The sequence below is a fragment of the Pristiophorus japonicus genome, chromosome 11, assembly GCF_044704955.1.
Source record: "Pristiophorus japonicus isolate sPriJap1 chromosome 11, sPriJap1.hap1, whole genome shotgun sequence".
NCBI classification, from domain to species: Eukaryota; Metazoa; Chordata; class Chondrichthyes; family Pristiophoridae; genus Pristiophorus; species Pristiophorus japonicus.
This window is the reverse complement of record NC_091987.1, coordinates 57,142,667-57,160,714: the sequence shown is the minus strand read 5'-3', so window position 1 is coordinate 57,160,714 and position 18,048 is coordinate 57,142,667. Positions and strand designations below refer to the sequence as shown.

Sequence of the window (18,048 nt, the reverse complement as noted above, 5' to 3'; positions counted from 1 at the left end):
AACTTCAGAGAATTCTCTTTCAATAAGTTAAATTCCTGTTAATTGCATTGGCTAACTGTATGGTGAAGTATCTGACCTGTCCCTGGGAACGAAACATGCTCCTTGGCTCAAATGTCTTTCTTTGTGAGCCTAATCTTTCTCAGTGTGCCTAGATTTTTACCTTTGAACCTCTAATGCCTCTCCCTCTGCTGTTAATGTCTCCCTTAATTCCCCCTGTCTCTCTGTATGTGTAACCCCTCTGTCTGCCCTAATCTTCATCCCTCTCTCTGACCCCCAAAGTTTCCATTGAGAGGATGCATTGGTCTTTGGCTTTTCTCCCATTTTCCAAGAAACTAGAGAAATGGGGCTCTTTTCATTCGAACAACAAAGATTAAGAGGAAGTGCTAAATTTTTGAAGAGCTTGATGAGATAGAGCAGAAAAAACTATTTCCACTGGTCAGTGAATCTTTAACTAGAGGGTATAAATTTGATCATCACTGAAAAAATATAGAGAGAGGTTAGCAGATTTTTTTCCCCAGTGGTGGAATCAGAATTCATAATAGTTTTTAAAAGGGGACTGGATAAATATTTGAGAAAAAAATTAAAAGGGTATTTAAGTGTTAGTTTTAGCTCAATAGTAGCACCCTTGTATGAGCCAGATAGTTGAGGGTTGAAATCTCCACTTCAGATAATTCAGCAGGTAATCTGAGCTGACACTTCTGTACAGTACTGATGGACTGCTGCACTGTATGAAGTGCTGTCTTTCGAATAATCCAAGGCCCCATCTGCCCTCTCAGGTGGACAAAAAAGATCTCATGGCACTACTCATTCCATGCAACTTACCACTTGCACTACAGACAATGCTGCGGTTATGCCACAGACGCACATACAGTGCCAATTTTTCTGGGCCTTTGATGTCTACCTATTGTTCTGCTCCCTCAATTTTATTCGATACTGTACTATCAAGGGCGTCCAGTTTCCAGTTCTGACAAAGAGTCTACAACCAAAACATTTAACATTGATTTTCATGTTAAGATGTTGATTAATTTGCTTTACTAAAAGACAGTGTAAACTCCAGGTAGGCCAATCTACTCGTGCGGATTTCTCAACTGACTGCTCGGCCCCTATCTCAGCCTCTCCACCTCTGAAACCTGTCTTCAGCACCTCCAGACTCAACTATCCACAACACTACTTGCAGGCCTCATGTGCACCCTGAAATGCAACAAGCAGAAATGAAAGTTCATGGAATAGATAATTGAAAAAAAACTGCAAAGGGCAGAAACTTGATATAAAAACAAAAAATGCTTGAAACATTCAGCAGATCGAGCAGCAGCTGAAAAGCGCTTTTGGATGTAAGCTCTTCATCAGAACTGGAAACTACAGGATAATCAGGCTATTTTAGGGACAGAGACAGAGGGGGTAGGAGAGAAGACGGGGGAAGAAAAAAGCAGAAACAGGGTGAAGAGATGGGAGGCAGGAGGGTGAAGAGGAGCACAAAGAAGGGGTGAAGAGGAGAGGAGGCATGAGAATGGGGGGGAGGGGGCAGGGGTGAAGAGGAGAGAAAAAAAAGACTTGGATTTATATAGCACTTTTCATGACCATCAGATATCTCAAAGCACTTTACAGCCAATTAAGTATTTTTGGAGTGTAGTCACTGTTGTAATGTAGCAAACTGCAGCACCCAATTTGGGCTCAAATAAGCTCCCACAGCAATGTGATAATAACCAGATAATCCATTTTTGTTATGTTGATTGAGGGATAAATATCAGCCAGGGTAAAGGGATAATTCCCCTACTCTTCATCAAACTAGTGCCATGAGATCTTTTACGTCCACCTGCGAGGGTTAACGTCTCATCTGAAGGACCGCACCTCCAACAGTGCAGCACTCCCAGTGTCAGACTAGATTTTTTCTACTCAAGTTCCTGGAGTGGAATTTGAACCCACAACCTTCTGACTGAGAGGCGAGAGAGCTACCCACTGAGCCACAGAGGAGAGGAGAGGAGACAGGGGTGAAGGGGAAGCGGGAGACAGAGCCCCACCGGCCGGCAATCGGTTGATTTTAAAGACGGACCCGCCGCCGCCGAAAGTTCTTCCTCATTCCGACTGCCCGGACACTTTTAGGTGAAGGACTGCAGTCAAATTGCTCAGCGAGGCTTTGACGGTTTTGCCCACAAACAGGAGCAGGCCAAAGGGTAAGTTGTGTTTTAAAGCCTCTTTGTGTATTTGCCGGGAGAAGCCGCTACCCCGCGCCTGGCACGTTGCAGCTGCGAGCGCGGAACCGTCGGCGGCTCCCCGGGCGCTCTCGGGCCAGAATTCCGGCGGACTGCGGCCTAGGAAAACGCGGAGCAACGGCGGCGAATTGGCAGCCGGAGGAGCCGAGCAGGCCGGTGAGGGGCAGGGTATGAGCGGGGCATCGGAGGCTGGGGCATTATTGGGGAGAGGGAGGGAGAGAGTGGCAGAGGGCAGTGAGAGAGAGGGACAGTGAGAGAGAGAGAGAGAGGGGCAGTGGGCAGTGAGAGAGAGAGGCAGTGGGCAGTGGGCAGAGAGAGAGAAAGGCAGTGGGCAGAGAGAGAGAAAGGCAGTGGGCAGAGAGAGAGAAAGGCAGTGGGCAGAGAGAGAGAAAGGCAGTGGGCAGAGAGAGAGAAAGGCAGTGGGCAGAGAGAGTGGCAGTGGGCAATGAGAGAGAGAGAGAGAGAGGCAGTGGGCAATGAGAGAGAGAGAGAGGGGCAGTGGGCAGTGAGAGAGAGAGAGAGGGGCAGTGGGCAGTGAGAGAGAGAGAGGGGCAGTGGGCAGTGAGAGAGAGAGAGGGGCAGTGGGCAGTAAGAGAGAGAGAGGGGCAGTGGGCAGTAAGAGAGAGAGGCAGTGGGCAGTAAGAGAGAAAGGCAGTGGGCAGTAAGAGAGAAAGGCAGTGGGCAGTAAGAGAGAAAGGCAGTGGGCAGTAAGAGAGAGAGGCAGTGGGCAGTAAGAGAGAGAGAGAGAAAGGCAGTGGGCAGAGAGAGAAAGGCAGTGGGCAGAGAGAGGGGCAGTGGGCAGTGAGAGAGAGAGAGAGGCAGTGGGCAGTAAGAGAGAGAGAGAAAGGCAGTGGGCAGTGAGAGAGAGGGGCAGTGGGCAGAGAGAGAGAAAGGCAGTGGGCAGAGAGAGAGAAAGGCAGTGGGCAGAGAGAGAGAAAGGCAGTGGGCAGAGAGAGTGGCAGTGGGCAATGAGAGAGAGAGAGAGAGAGGCAGTGGGCAGTGAGAGAGAGAGAGAGAGAGAGAGGGGCAGTGGGCAGTGAGAGAGAGAGAGAGGGGCAGTGGGCAGTGAGAGAGAGAGAGGGGCAGTGGGCAGTGAGAGAGAGAGAGGGGCAGTGGGCAGTAAGAGAGAGAGAGGGGCAGTGGGCAGTAAGAGAGAGAGAGGGGCAGTGGGCAGTAAGAGAGAAAGGCAGTGGGCAGTAAGAGAGAAAGGCAGTGGGCAGTAAGAGAGAGAGGCAGTGGGCAGTAAGAGAGAGAGAGAGAAAGGCAGTGGGCAGAGAGAGAAAGGCAGTGGGCAGAGAGAGGGGCAGTGGGCAGTGAGAGAGAGAGAGAGGCAGTGGGCAGTAAGAGAGAGAGAGAAAGGCAGTGGGCAGTGAGAGAGAGGGGCAGTGGGCAGTGAGAGAGGCGCAGTGGGCAGTAAGAGAGAGAGAAAGGCAGTGGGCAGAGAGAGAGAGGGGCAGTGGGCAGTAAGAGAGAGAGAGGGGCAGTGAGAGAGAGAGAGAGAGAGAGGCAGTGGGCAGTAAGAGAGAGAGAGAGGCAGTGGGCAGTAAGAGAGAGAGAGAGGCAGTGGGCAGTAAGAGAGAGAGAGAGAGGCAGTGAGAGAGAGAGAGAGAGAGAGGCAGTGGGCAGTAAGAGAGAGAGAGCGAGGCAGTGGGCAGTAAGAGAGAGAGAGAGGCGCAGTGGGCAGTGAGAGAGTGGGCAGTGAGAGAGAGAGACACACACAGTGGACAGTGGGAGAGGTACAGTGAGTGAGACAGTAGGCAGTGAGTGAGAGAGTAAGGGAGAGGGACAGTGAGTGAGGGAGGGACAGTAGCCAGTGAGTGAAAGAGAGAGAGGGGCAGTGTGGGAGAGAGAGGGATAGTAGGCAATGTGGGAGATTGGCAGCGAGGGAGGGAGGGAGGCTGCTGGTAATAACATTAGTGAGTAGGGCAACAATTGGAGAGGGCAGGGTTTGGTTGAAGTATTAGGGGTTAAAAATGCAGGTAAGAGCCTGGCGACTGGTGGATAGAGCTCAGATTGGGTAGTGTTTCGATAACAACCTAAGCCAGAAAAACGAGATAATTGAGACCTGTGGACGTGGATAAATTGGTGTCTTGGTGTAACATCGAACTCGAGCCCAGAGTGCATTGGGGGCTTTAAACTCCCACTGATATGATGGTTTTATTTCATAGAGAAGTTTAAAGCTTTTCAAATATACATTTAATCTACTTGGTGAAAATTGTTCCTACAAATTGAAATGCTGCCACAAAGTATCTTTTGGTGCAGGGTTTGAAACTGAACTTGGAAAGCCAAGAAATAAATAGCCATAACTGATCACTTACTGCTCTGCCAATACATTAGAGAAGAATGCAATGAAATTATTTTCTCAGGTCTTTATCAGTGGTGTTGATAGAATGGTCAGTTGCTTAATACCTGTGGCATGCTGGTGGTAAATTGGCAATGTAACTGCATTAGATGGGTGGATTGTGCTGATTTCAAACTCCACAGCTGTCCCTCATCTCATGTTCTCCTGTCTACTCAAAGGTAGTAAAAGTACCATATTGTTAATATCAGACCAAAGTGGAAATACACAGCCAGAAATTAGTAAATATTAATGTTATTATAAACAACCTTTTGTTGTTCGCTTGAGTAGTAGCAAATTCAGTCTTATGGTTACAAACATTTTATTCTTTAACTTCAGCATAAAAAGCAATCTACAAGCAGAGTATTGTTTCTTCAACATACAAAGCAATTTACAAGTGGAGTATTGTCACAAAACACGCAAACGTAGGCATGTGCTCCTCGGCTGCTTGAACAAAGGAAAAGCTTATACATACTCTGTTTTTATCAAACTGGAACTGGCATTGCCTTATATGGTAGTCCTTCAATCCATACACGCACAAATCTACATATTTCTACAACATACGCACACAAAAGCCTTTATCCATAGAGCACGTAATATGCTGTGTCCTTGTTGTGGTGACCATTATATTGTCAGGATTCACAAGTTTTCAGACTTCAGGCTTTACTTTGATACACTGACTGTTGCTTGGGGATCTATAACTCTCTCTTTTCATTTATATCAATTACTTGTTTTGCTGTCTACTGAATGAGCTAAAATGAACACTTTTCAGAAGCTGAATTAGTTGAGTTTCATTTATCAACACTTAAAACACTGATCAGTTCACAAGGGGTTTCTCTTTAAAATGTATTTCTGATAACTGCAAGATTTTTGGATGAAATAGTTTTTTGTAGAATGAAATAGTTAAATTAGCTGCTTTATGCAGTATATATTAGGATGATCGGATCATTGCTTCCAACCCAATTTCTTTCTAATTGGTTGCGTCTAAGTATGAGTCCAGCTGAATAATACGAGCTGAAGTTATGGACTCTGCTGTAATGAATTGAGCCACTCTGGGATGCAGGCAGTTTTTGTTTACAGTGGCCTATAGCTGGCCTATGAGGAAATGGCAGGAAATTCAAAGTTTATTTTTGATAGTAACTGACCTGTGACATTGCTCATGGTGAAAGAACTGGTGGTTGAAAGAACTGATGTCAAAGTGAAGGTAGGGGGTGCTAATTGCTGCTCATTGGATTTTGAAAAAAGTTTGAGAGAGCTGTACTCGGACAGTGAAATAAGTAATTTTTTTCATTGGTTCAAATTTTCCAAGAAATAATCAGTATTTTCTGTGATGGATACTTTGCTTGTGTGATGAACAATGATTTTTTCAATACTGAATTTTATACAGTGTTTTCCTCATCGGCAACAGTTAAGTAAAGAAATAAAGTTGCTGTCCTCACATGTAATTATAAATAAATGTGTACATGGAGTGTGCTGTAACATAAATAAATAACCTTTTTAGATATAGTTAGAAATATTGTTTTTCCTTTCATATGTCAGATAAAGTTAAAAAAGTCATAGTTTATTTTGTTTCGATATTTTCATACAAACAAAAAAGAACATTCACAGTTACTTTTATCTTTTTTTTTATGCGACTCTTTCAATGTGAATTATGTTCTGCGGTCCTAATATTGGCTTCTTTGCATTCAGTTTTCTCAACCGTTTTCATAACTGGACCAAGGTGAAGATAAATAGGACAGACCAGGTTTACGAGCATTGACTTGTGGCATATCCTGTGAAAGGCCAGTTAGTCATCATTGTGATGTATCTTGTGATGTATCTTGTATCTTGTTTCTACCTAGCTCCAAAATGTCGTGATGGTCATTGGAATTAGAGAGAGGCCAACCTTAAGATACATTCGGGGAGCTGTCATGCAGAGTGCTTACAGAGTGACACTGGTGCATTCTGGAAGTTGCAGTCTGTTGCTTGATTGAGCCTCTTCATTTTGCTGGCAGAGTAGCCAGCTCTGCAAAGCCCAATAAAGTCAAGTATTGTATGACAAAACTTTTAATATTTCAGGTATAATTAATTAATTTACATACTTCAAAGCTATTTCAGAATGCTTAAAAACATGCTCTAGGGTCACCTCTGCCTACAGTATAGACTCAGTCCCTTATATAGATTTCTTAGCAATAAACAACAGTATATAAAAGTGACTTCTAGAATACTGAGTTTGTTTAAAATCCTCAGATAGAAGGATTTATGTAATCAAAGATACAATTGCATTATCGTTGTATATGTACAATATAATTGAGGTGATTAATAGAGTAACTGGATATTTTCTCTCAGGTGATATTTGACCGCTATGACAACACACAGTTTCAAAAACAGCAAACAAGAATTTAACTTTGGACCATGGAAACTCACTGCCAACAAAAGCCATATTATGAAATCAAAAGACATTGAAAAGTATGAAATGAGTTTCTCTTGCTTTTCAGACTGAATTTATTTGCTGTCTAGTAATATCTTAATGTGTAAGAATAGAAATATTATTGATCCTGGATCAGTGTAATTCAAAATTGATGAATGTGCTGCTTTATCATCAGCAATACTCAAGAAATCTATTGAGTTTGTCTACAGCACAGTACTAAATGGTCATGATCTTCTAGTATTGTGAGGTTGATGGTTCTTCTGCTAAAATCTGAATTCAAGTCCAAGACAACTGGACTTTTTCAACTCCCGTAGATTAATTTCCCCCCCTCTGGATACTTTCATGGCATGATCAACAAAGCTAAAATTTGAAGTTGATTTGCTACCAACTTGGATCAAAATTGGCTAAACTTGATATATCCTTTCCTCCGTTTCTTAAAGCTTACTATTGTATCCATTGTAGATTAGGAATAATACATGCAAAATACAATGTGAAAAACTATTTGCATATAAGTTTTGTTTAGCCACCATTTTTGATGAATTTGGTCAAATCTATTTCTCAAGCAGTGGAATGCATGTTAAAATAAATTGATGAGTCCTGTTGGTACCATATATTTTTTAGTTTACACTCAAATGTAAAACTAGATCTTCCAGCTGATTGGTGAGGATGTTACTGATTGCCCAACATGGGTGAAAGCACCTTAATGGATGCAGTCTTTCCGAATGTTTTCAACTTTCCTCTGACTGATTAACCACACAGGTTAGCTGAGGAAATGAAGATGCATTCTCTTCCAGAGATGTTGTTCGGTGATAATGTCTTAAAGGTGCAACATGCTGGTGGATTTGGAATTACATTTAATGCTACAGATGCCTTAAGAACAGTGGATAATGGGCATGGCATGGTGAAAGTAGCATGTGCAGAGGCATGGCAGGAGAGCAGGTGAGGTCAAATACTGCAAATTCAAAAAACTATCCTTTAATTTAGTAGGTGATGTCCATAAATAAGACCTGATTTTTTATTTGTTGCCATTATGGTGCTGATTTGATCTTGCTGTATTAAATATAACTGAATTTAGCTTTGCGGGTACTGATTTCCACAGTGCATTCAAATTCATTTTCAGATATATTGGGTGCAATTTTCCCCAGTGATTTACGCCGTTTTTTTGGCCTAAGTTTTAAAAAAAATACAAGTTTCCCCAATCAATGTGCACCAGCGTAATTCAGTTAGTTACGATTTTTTTAGGTTCGTTTTTTTTTGAGTCATGGGGGCGGAACCTGCCAACCACACCAATTCTGGCCATTTAGGCAAGTTTGGCCAGCTCCGATTTACTCTAATTTTTCTTAGGCTGGCGTATGTGGCCTCTGTAGATAAATCTTCTGGTGAGTTAAGAAAATCGGCACAGGCAAGTAAATCAGCGCAGCAGCAGCAGGAGAGGTAAGAGAGAGGGCGGGTGGGGGAAGCCTTTCGGGCATAGTTAGGAACGGGGACCGGGAGGGGGAAGCCATTCGGCCCAAGATAGGAGCGGGTCTGGCATCGGGAGGCAATCGGGCAGGGATAGGTGCCGGGTCGGGAGGGGGGAGGCCATTAGGCCAGGGATAGGTGCGGGGACCGGCATAGGGTGGGATAGGTGTGGGGACTGGGAGGGGGGAGGCCACTCGGCCTGGGATAAGTGTGGGGACGGGGACCGGGAGGCCATTCTACCAGGGATAGGAGCGGGGGAGGGGGGGGGTGGCGGCGGAATGGAGGTAAGTTTCTGCAATGTTTAATGTGCTTGGTAAGTTGCTGTAATGTGCTTGTGCAGGTTGCTGTGAGCTGGCTGTATGTTTCACGTTCCAGTCTCAGCCCACATTGTCTCCCTGGTTACCGTGGCAACCCGATCTTTTTGGTGTAGATCTTGGGCTCCACCCCCAAAAGTAAACGACAGGTTAGGCGGTGCCAAAATGAAGAATTCAACTGGGGAAACTTGGATGATTTTTTTGGGGTGTACTTGGGGCCCCCCAAAAAATGGGCGTAACTCTTCAAGTACGCCAAAAACCAGCTTTGGGGAAAATTGAGCCCATTATATCAGACTTTAACTTTATTAGTTGTGCAATTTAACTAAGAAATTGTATCATAATGGTCATTATGATCACGTGCTGGGATTATCCTAAATTTTTTGGGGGGGATTGTTTATTGAGTTGTGGCTGATTACATAATGGTTGACAGAGCAGTTGTGCATAATTAATTTCAAACTATATACCTGTTTTAATCTTAGGGCTGATTCTGAACACTCGAAAGAAGTTGTTAAACCCTATGATTGGACTTTTACTACAGACTATAAAGGAACGTTACTTGGTGACGATTTAAAGTTAAAGGTAATTTGTGCAAATACTGTTAGAAATTCATTTATTTACCGCCACTCCGTAACACCAATGAAACAGCGAAAAAATGGTGGCTGTTGCTCTTTCGCCAGCTGGTGGCGTGTCCCACGATGGCCGCCATTTTCCCCCCTCCCTTAGCGCTGCCGGTAACTGACAGCACCCTGGGAAATAAAATGGCGGCGTGGTGACATCAATCGGTGTGCAAAGCCAACTTACTGTCACCACGCCGAATTTCGACCCTAGCGCTGAATTCAGTGCTGGATCCTAAATACGCCAGGTAAACCTAGTGTGCAAGCAGGCTGACAGTGACAATGTCAGCACCTCTTACAGGGAGACATACATCTTTCAGGTAAGTTTGGATTTAAGCTTTTGGACTGTTTTTTTTTGATTTATTGAAGTAGTGGCTTGTTGCAATAGATGTTAGAAGTTTTTTTAAGTGTGTAGGGAGTGCTGCTGGATACTTGCAAGGCCTCGGATGGTAAAGGAAGGTCTCTGAGAAGATAGAAAATGCTGCAAATACTCAGCAGGTCAGGCAACATCTGTGGAAAGAGAAACTGTGTTCATGTCTCAGGTTGAGATGCCGCCTGAATGAACAGCTGAGTATTTCCAGCATTTTATGCAGCCATTTCAGATTTAGAGCATTCGCTCGCAGAGGTAAAAGGAAGACACTAGAGGAGGAAGCAGAATGAAGGATGCAACCCAGACTGCCCCTTTCTGGATGGATATCCAGAATGGCATCATCTACCTGTGGTACCAGTGACCACAATTGCAATTCTCCTTTCCACATTTGTCCCACACCTTACCTTACCTTCCCTCTGTTACTGACCATCTCAGTGTCCTCTTGGCCACAATGCGGAAATAAAAGCCACTACAAAGCAAAGCTTCCAATCCAACTTTATACATCTATCTATCCAATATGACATCAAGAAATCAACTCATCACTTGTGCATTCTCTTAGTGACTGTCTTGTGTGTACCATTGTCTATCCTACTGATGTCACGCAGTGCTACCCCAATAGCTGCAGCATGGCTGGTGGAAGTCTGTTGACTTTCAGTGGGGGGCACTGCAAATGGCCTTGCTAGTCGAACTTGAGGAGCTGGGAGTGTGAAATCAAGTGACTGTGTTTTTTCATCATCTTCGCTCTCCTCTCCCTCTTCTTGGTCAACCACTGGCTGAGCAGGCTGCATTGTGTGCAGGTGTGTGAAATGAAGGCACAAGGGTGGAGTTGTGGTGAGGGAAGGGCGGGAAAGCAAGAGGTGCATGCAAGAAGGGGGATAACATTTTTTATCCTTTCAGCCCCACCGCTGGCCAAGGGTTCAGCCATGCCCTGCCAAGAATGGCCAGCACTGTCTCCTCCAAGGGAGTAAGGTGAGGCTAGGAATGGGAGATGTGCCTCGTGATTGTTGGTAGGTGAGTGGGTGGGAATGGGGGTCATGCATTGAGCAGTGTGTGAGGCTAGTGATGCAGTTGATAGGAGACAGCTTTTGAAGATGCATTTACTGACCTTGATCAGTGGTCTGAGGTCATGAAGCTTCTTTGGGCACTCGCGCCAGGTGGTGGGGGTGACACTTCTGGCAGTGATGGCCTCAGTGATGTAGTCCCACATCCTTCTTTCTGGAGGACCTCCTGGCCCCTATGGGTAGAGGACCTCTCTCTTGCAATGTTGACCCCCTGCACAAAGCTGGAGTGCTGCGTGGGAGACCCTGGGTGTCCCTTCCTTGGCTTGCTAAGTCACTTGCGTTAATGTTGAAGCAGTTTTCCCATTTTTTGAGGTTTGAAAGCTAATTCAGTTTTAAGAGCTGAATGATCACATTTGGGACTTTTTTTTAATGTTAATTTTCCTTTTGAAAGGAACGGCTGAAAGCTGCATTTTTTTTTACTGCATTTTAATTTGTATTAATTGGTTGCATTACCCCTTATAATTGCACACAATTCCTTGCGAGCTTCACAGACATGCTCCCAGAGGCTGTGTGAAGCTTGAATGCCACTTAAGGACAGTAACTTCGGCCCGGAGCTCTCAACTAACGCCACCAGGAGGGCGTTGCATGAAAGGTTCGCGCTATGCCACCAATCTCCTGCCCCCCAGACAAATTTATTTTCCTTAGCATTGTGACCTTTTTCAGTGCCTGTTAACTCTAGTTGCCGGTGACACTGGCAACTTTCGTGGCGAACACAAATTTATAGCCCATTAACTTTAATTCAACCCTGTTTTTATAATGTTACTAATGTTTAAAACAGTTTTCTTGATAGGTGGGTATACGTAATAATTAAAAATGTACTCAGTGTTGAAATGAATCATCAAAATGTTATCCAGTTTATTGATTCATTGCTTTTTTTTAATCAGCGACGTTGTAATGAGATGCAAGGATAATCATACCCATTTAATAATTGCCTTTTTCCTTCAGACAATATTATATTGTCATTCTTTAGCTGGCTGAATGGTATACATTCATCTCTTTTGTAGGTTACTCCCACAACCGAACGTATTGATTTGGAGAAATTGAAAACAAGAGAGCAGATCATGTATTTTGAAGAAGTTTTGTTGTTTGAAGATGAACTTCATGATCATGGTGTTTCCATGCTCAGTGTAAAAGTGGTAAGATGGATTATATGGCAGTTAACCATACAAAAATTGTTAATTACTTCACCCATTAAGCAGTGAAAGCTGAAAACAGAATGGTTGCTTATTTTATTATGAGCACGAGAACAGTTGTGGCTACTTGTTTGTCACTAATGACCTACTCCAAACACACAATTTAAAAGCACTGAAGTCATTATTATTTCATCAAGTACAGGAGGAAATCACATTGCACCAGGTCCAGTGAAATAAATCATGCAGTACAAGTGTTAACAAACTTAGCCTTATTTCAGTAATTTTCTGAATTTAATTCCCCTTTCTCCCACACACCCTTTTTTTCTCTCATAGCTGGAGGCATTGCCCATCCTATTGATGGGTGGATCCCTATTTTAATGCCAAAGTGTCTACTCTTAAAATGTGTGGGCAGATTATTTGATGGGGGGGGGGGGGGCGCGCGGGGTGGAGGGGATGCACATCAGAACTGAGCCCAATCCTGTCTACCTATGTGTACTTTCCATCAGGGTTTGTTGGATAATAATCACGATTTGGAGTATTTTTCCCCTTCCCCAAGGCCAATTATAGTGCCACCATTGATCACACATCAAACCTGTGACCTCTTGTAGCACACCATGTATAGAGTCATAAAGCACAGAATAATTCAGATCATCATACTTGTACAGGCTCTTTGAAAGACCTATCCAATTAGTCCCACTCCCTTGCTCTTTCCCCATAACCCTGCAGATTTTTCCATTTCAAGTATATATCCAATTCCCTTTTGAAAGTTACTATTGAACCTGCTTCCACTACCCCTTCAGGCAACTCACCGCGTAAAAAAAAATTCTCATCTCGCCTCTGGTTCTTTTGCCAAATATCTTACATTTGTGTCCTCTGGTTACCGATCTGTTTCCATTGCAAACGGTTTCAACTTATTTACTCTATCAAAATCCTTCATACTTTTGAACACCTCTATTAAATCATCCCTTAACCTTCTCTGCTCTGAGGATAACAATCTCAGCTTCTCTAGTCTCTCCACATAACTGAAGTCCCTCATTACTGGTATAATTCTGGCAAATCTCCTCTACACCCTCTCAAATGCCTTGACATTCTTCCGAAAATATGTGCCCAGAATTGGACACAATACTCCAGTTGAGGTCTAACCAGTGATTTATAAAGGTATAGCATAACTTCCTTGCTTTTGTACTCTATGTCTTTATTTATAAAGCCAAGAATCACACATGCTTTTTTAACAGCCATGTCAACTTGTCCTGTCACCTTTAAAGATTTGTGCGTGTAGTGTTTTCCCACTGAATGATTGGGGTAAAGTCATCTTAAAATGTCTCCATTATGAATGAAACTGAATAAATATAATGGCTGCAGTGAATAGGCCAGTCGGAGGTATATACATTTTTTAAGTGCCATCTTAAATAAGGACACAGTTTTTAAGAAAATATAGGACAAGGTTGTTATAGTGCCTTACCCTGAGGTTATTCTGCATAATTCAAAAGATGACTAGGTACAGCTCATGTTTGTAATGAATGTTGTTTAAAGGACATCAGTTATCTTCAGCAGGAAAGATGATACTGTATCTTTTGTTGAGATGCATACCTTTTTAATTTCATTGTCACAAAATAGATTGTTGTGATTTTCAATGTTTCTCATTACTATAGCTCAAATATATGAAAGAAATTGCAGATTGTTTAAAGTTAAATTATTTTGGCTGTGGAAGTGGAGGCTAATGGGCAGTACAGTTGAGTAACTAATTCATCTTTTACTTCAAGAGAGTGATGCCATCTAGTTTCTTCGTGCTGTTGAGATTTTTCTTGAGAGTTGATGGTGTACTCATACGGACAAATGACACCAGAGTTTATCATGAGGTAAGGATGGATAATAGCTATTTACTTTATCTATATTATTGTGGTATTAAAACTAAACAATTGATTAAGATATGATTCAGTAACTGTAATGCATACAAGTGAACTTAACTTTGTAAAGTACAAACTTAAAATTGATCATATTTATCCTCCATGTATCTTTTGGATTGTCCATGGGGTAAAGATCACTGGGCCATTGAGACTCTAGTCAGATGATCACCAATCCAATACTGCAAGAAGGTCTACAGAATAATCAGCATTTGTTTTGCTACCCTTCCTCCTGCTCTTCATAGACTGAAATAGGGGACTTTACCTATCATTCAATAATTTCTAACAGCAGGAAAGGGGTACTGAGGTGAATGATCAGCCATGATCTTATTGAATGGTGGTGCAGGCTCGAAGGGCCGAATGGTCTACTCCTGCACCTATTTTCTATGTTTCTATGTGTTGCTGACACACACTGTTTTTGTCTCATCTTCATAGCAGTAGTTTTGGGGCTGAACTGTAAAATCTTCCTTATTCACTAAGTCTCCAAATATAAATAGATTTGGGCATTCGGTCACAATGTGGCCACCTTCCATCCTGCTGTTGAGTCTTGTTCTGGGCAAGAGTTGATCTTTTGCCAGATGTGGATGTTCTTTTGACAATCGTACTGTATGTCTTGAGAGGTTTTCTGTTTTAATTTGCAAAAGAATGTGACATTTTTAAGATACCTTTTGATTTTTCTCCTTCAGTTTTTTTCCTTTCACTCCTCTGTTGAATGTATTCAACCCTTGGCATAGACTTCCAGATAGAATAGTGAAGATGATAACTCTGGAACCATTTAAGAAACTATTAGAAATGGGGGGACTGTAGGAGTGTTTTGAATGGATAAACTAAGATAGGCTGAATAGTCTTCCTCATCCATAATTGTGTGACTTTCAGTGAACAGATTATATTAGTTTAGGGAAAATTAAGTCCTGTTATTTTGCAGTTTTCAAAATTCAAGGACATTTATAACTCATCCCTGAACTCAAAATAAGAAAAAGTATTGCAGATGCTGGAATCTGGAACAAAAGTAGAAAATACTGGGATCACTCAGCAAGATGGGCAACATCTGTAAAGAAAGGAACCATGTTGACATTTGAAGAATAACCCTTTATCAGAACCCCCATACCTTGGTCTTTATAGGAACTGAAAAGGATATGTTGAAGAAAAAAATTAGACCGTACAAAAAACAAGGAGTTGAAACACCAGTGGTATTTCCCCATAAAAATAGAGACCCTACATTTTGGAGATAAATGCAAAAACACAATATAAACTTAAAAAGTAAAGAACCATGGAAGTTCAAGTTACAATGGCCCGGATTTTGCAGTCAGCGGCGAAGTGATGGTGCTTGCCGTTGTCCTCAAAGAAAGTTGCCCATAAAGATCTAACTATCTCTGGCATCGATTTCACCTCTCCTGATGTTAATTTGAATTTGACGCCAAGTCTAGGAGACCTCCAGCATCCATCAAGAGTGATGCCATTAAGCTGGCTAAGCAGCCAATCACATTAAAGAATTCTAACAGACAGCAAACCAAGAAGTAAAATGCACTGATTTTCCTTCACTTTAATCGTTTTACAGAGCGAAATAAAGACTGGGACATACACATGGGATTAAGGTAGAAGCTGAAATATCATAAACTTTTTTTTTAAATTATAAAAACCATGGAATTTTTATCATAATTTAAAAAAATTGACTTCCCACAAATATAAAATTAGTTTTTCAGGGCAAGAACAGTTGTTCAGCAGTAATTATGACTCAGTATACCATTAAAAATCCAATTACACCTCATTCAACAAGACTTAACTTTTTTGTGGGTTTTTGAGAGCGATATTCCAGCGTAACAGCTTGCATTCTCATCAGTTCAATGATTTCAATTGATTGCCAGCTGTGGGGAGTTCTACAGCACGTCCTGTGGAGGAGCAGGGAATGACTGACAGTAACTTCTGGATTTCCACCTATAACTGCACATGTGCGTACTCCAGAAGTTGTTATGACAATGAACACTGACAGTTTTGCCATCATTACAACTGCAAATTCTGGGCCATTTTTTTTAATAAAGAAGACTATTAATGTGGCTTAAAACCATTTTCTTTTTCTTTTATAGGCTGACAAAAACTACCTTCTCTCTGAATACAGCTCCCGGGAAAGTAATATATCAGCTCTTCAGGTAACTTTTTGAAATATCTGAGATTTGCAACTGAATAACCTAAGAATTAAAAGCTGACTAGACATTTGGAAATGTGTGAACAGATTGCATCAGTAAAATGCAAGGAAGTTTTTTTTCATACCTCCTGTTGTGTTTTGGTAATATTGATTAAATGATGGGCCGAGATTGTTAATTTCACCTTTTAAAAACAGAGGAGGCGTTGGGGGAATTACTTGTGTTTGCATTTTAGTGCCCTAGTTTTGAAGGGTAATCTTCCTGCATAGAATCCATTTGCAGATCAATTGTAAAAACAAAGGGACACTGTTGATATTTTGTCAGAGAGTACCATGAAGCATAACTGCTAGAAGCAGTTGGTTGGAGGTCTCTACAGTTAAGAACTGACTGCTTATTTTATGATCTGTACATTTTGCTGCATCTTGAAGCTTGTGCCAGTTTATGCCTTAAAATAAATGGGCCCTGTACTTATGCTTCATATTCTTGTTTGCTATTTTAGCAGATGTGTTAATCCATTTCGTGTAATTTCAGGATACTGGATGGGGAAAAAAACTTTGTGTAGATAGTTCTCTAAACCTAACATTCACTTTTGTTTTCAGAATGTTCCACAATATCTTTTTACTGATCCGAATGAGATCTCACAGTATTTACCCCTGAAACAGTTAATCTGTGAGAAGCTGGAATTCCCCGAGGGTGTGGACAACAACACTGTATTTGGAAATGTGCAGATCTACGTTAACGCTGGCGTTGCAGACAGAGAATCAAGACAGACGTGACATTCTGCTATGGGAAAGAGAAGAGTTGTGTGTTTAAGTGATAGATTAGTATAATCCTTTTTGATTTATTTTAGTAGCTGCCAATATACTGAAGAACTACTGCAGTGAAATTTGTCTTGTAAAAGCAGCAGTTAACAATCTAACAGCTGCAATGAACTATTTATCAAAACAAAATTTATTAACTGGCTTGATTAAGGATTCAGGCTTAGTTGTTACAGTAGAAGCCAGAGTATTATTGTGAGCAGTGCCGCTTTCAATCTGATTTTTATGTGCTGGTTATTGATGTTTCTATTTTTTTGTTAATGAAATCTTGAATCTATTCAAGCTCTGAAAAGACGGATGGGATTTTTAACTGGTCATTTGTAATTAAGGTGAAAATTAGTAGATATATAACAGGTAGATTGAAACAGCACTGTTCATAATGTGCTGATAGCACTCAAATATGCAGAGAGCTGTACAGGTTGGACACCTCTGGTGCCAGAACAGAGAATTTTCCGAACCACGGTAGGTCACTCTTACTGGCATCTGTCGACAGCACCCGGGCTCCTGTGTGTATGTGCGTGCTATCAGCCTGTGGGTGGCTCCCTCAGCACCCGCGCATACACTCACTGACTGATAACTGCTCCAGCCAATCATCGAACACACTCACTGACTGACAGCTGCTCCAGCCAGTCAAAACTTTTTTTTAATAAACCCTCCTCTCCCTCAGGCCCAACTAATGCCGAACCACGGATGTTTCCGGACCAGAGAGGTCCAACCTGTACCATAGCATTTGTACTTGTCTGTCACTAACATCCCTTTGCACATCAGTAAATTACAGCATTTGTCCACACAAGCCAACATCACAGGCAGTCATTTACTGCAAGTTACTTTCGTGCAGTTTTGTATTGATGACCAGTCAATATAAGCCAATAATGGATATCTTTAAAACCGTGGAACTGTGTAAACTATATAATCTAAATAAAGATTGATTTCTGAATAGGTCCATTCTTAAAGAGACCTGAAGTTGTTTGTCTTACAACCAGATTGCTATTGTAGAAATTTGCAAAATTTACTTCAGATTGAAACATGTTAACTTTTTGGGAAGTAAATCAAACAGGAGAAACAAATATTTTAGTATACATGCCACGTCTATTAAATTGACAACATAGACAAGCTATAGAACAAAATTAAAAAATGTATTCAGGTAGAAATTAGCAATTTTTAAACCTTGCTTTACAGCCTGAATAATTAATTCTAAGAAAATCTATGAAGTATAACTGATGTATGGGATATTCTCTGTTGATCTCAATAAGACCTGTCTTGAAAAATACAAA

The 18,048-nt window shown here is 41.8% G+C and overlaps 1 protein-coding gene across 2 annotated transcripts; it reads left to right on the top strand.

The window, feature by feature from the left end:
• The first annotated feature begins 1,881 nt into the window (after positions 1 to 1,881).
• On the top strand, positions 1,882 to 17,727 carry tiprl (TIP41, TOR signaling pathway regulator-like (S. cerevisiae)). Of its 2 annotated transcripts, none has more exons than XM_070892916.1 (8): positions 1,882 to 2,171; positions 6,877 to 6,996; positions 7,718 to 7,897; positions 9,213 to 9,312; positions 11,783 to 11,914; positions 13,675 to 13,770; positions 15,900 to 15,962; positions 16,556 to 17,727. In XM_070892916.1, exons 2-8 carry the CDS (start codon positions 6,893 to 6,895, stop codon positions 16,730 to 16,732), a joined length of 852 nt encoding a protein of 283 aa, XP_070749017.1. In that variant the 5' UTR covers positions 1,882 to 2,171; positions 6,877 to 6,892; the 3' UTR covers positions 16,733 to 17,727. The 2 variants fall into 2 exon arrangements, with proteins under 2 accessions (XP_070749017.1, XP_070749018.1); XM_070892917.1 differs by lacking the exon at positions 1,882 to 2,171 and adding an exon at positions 2,302 to 2,366.
• Positions 17,728 to 18,048: the final 321 nt, after the last annotated feature.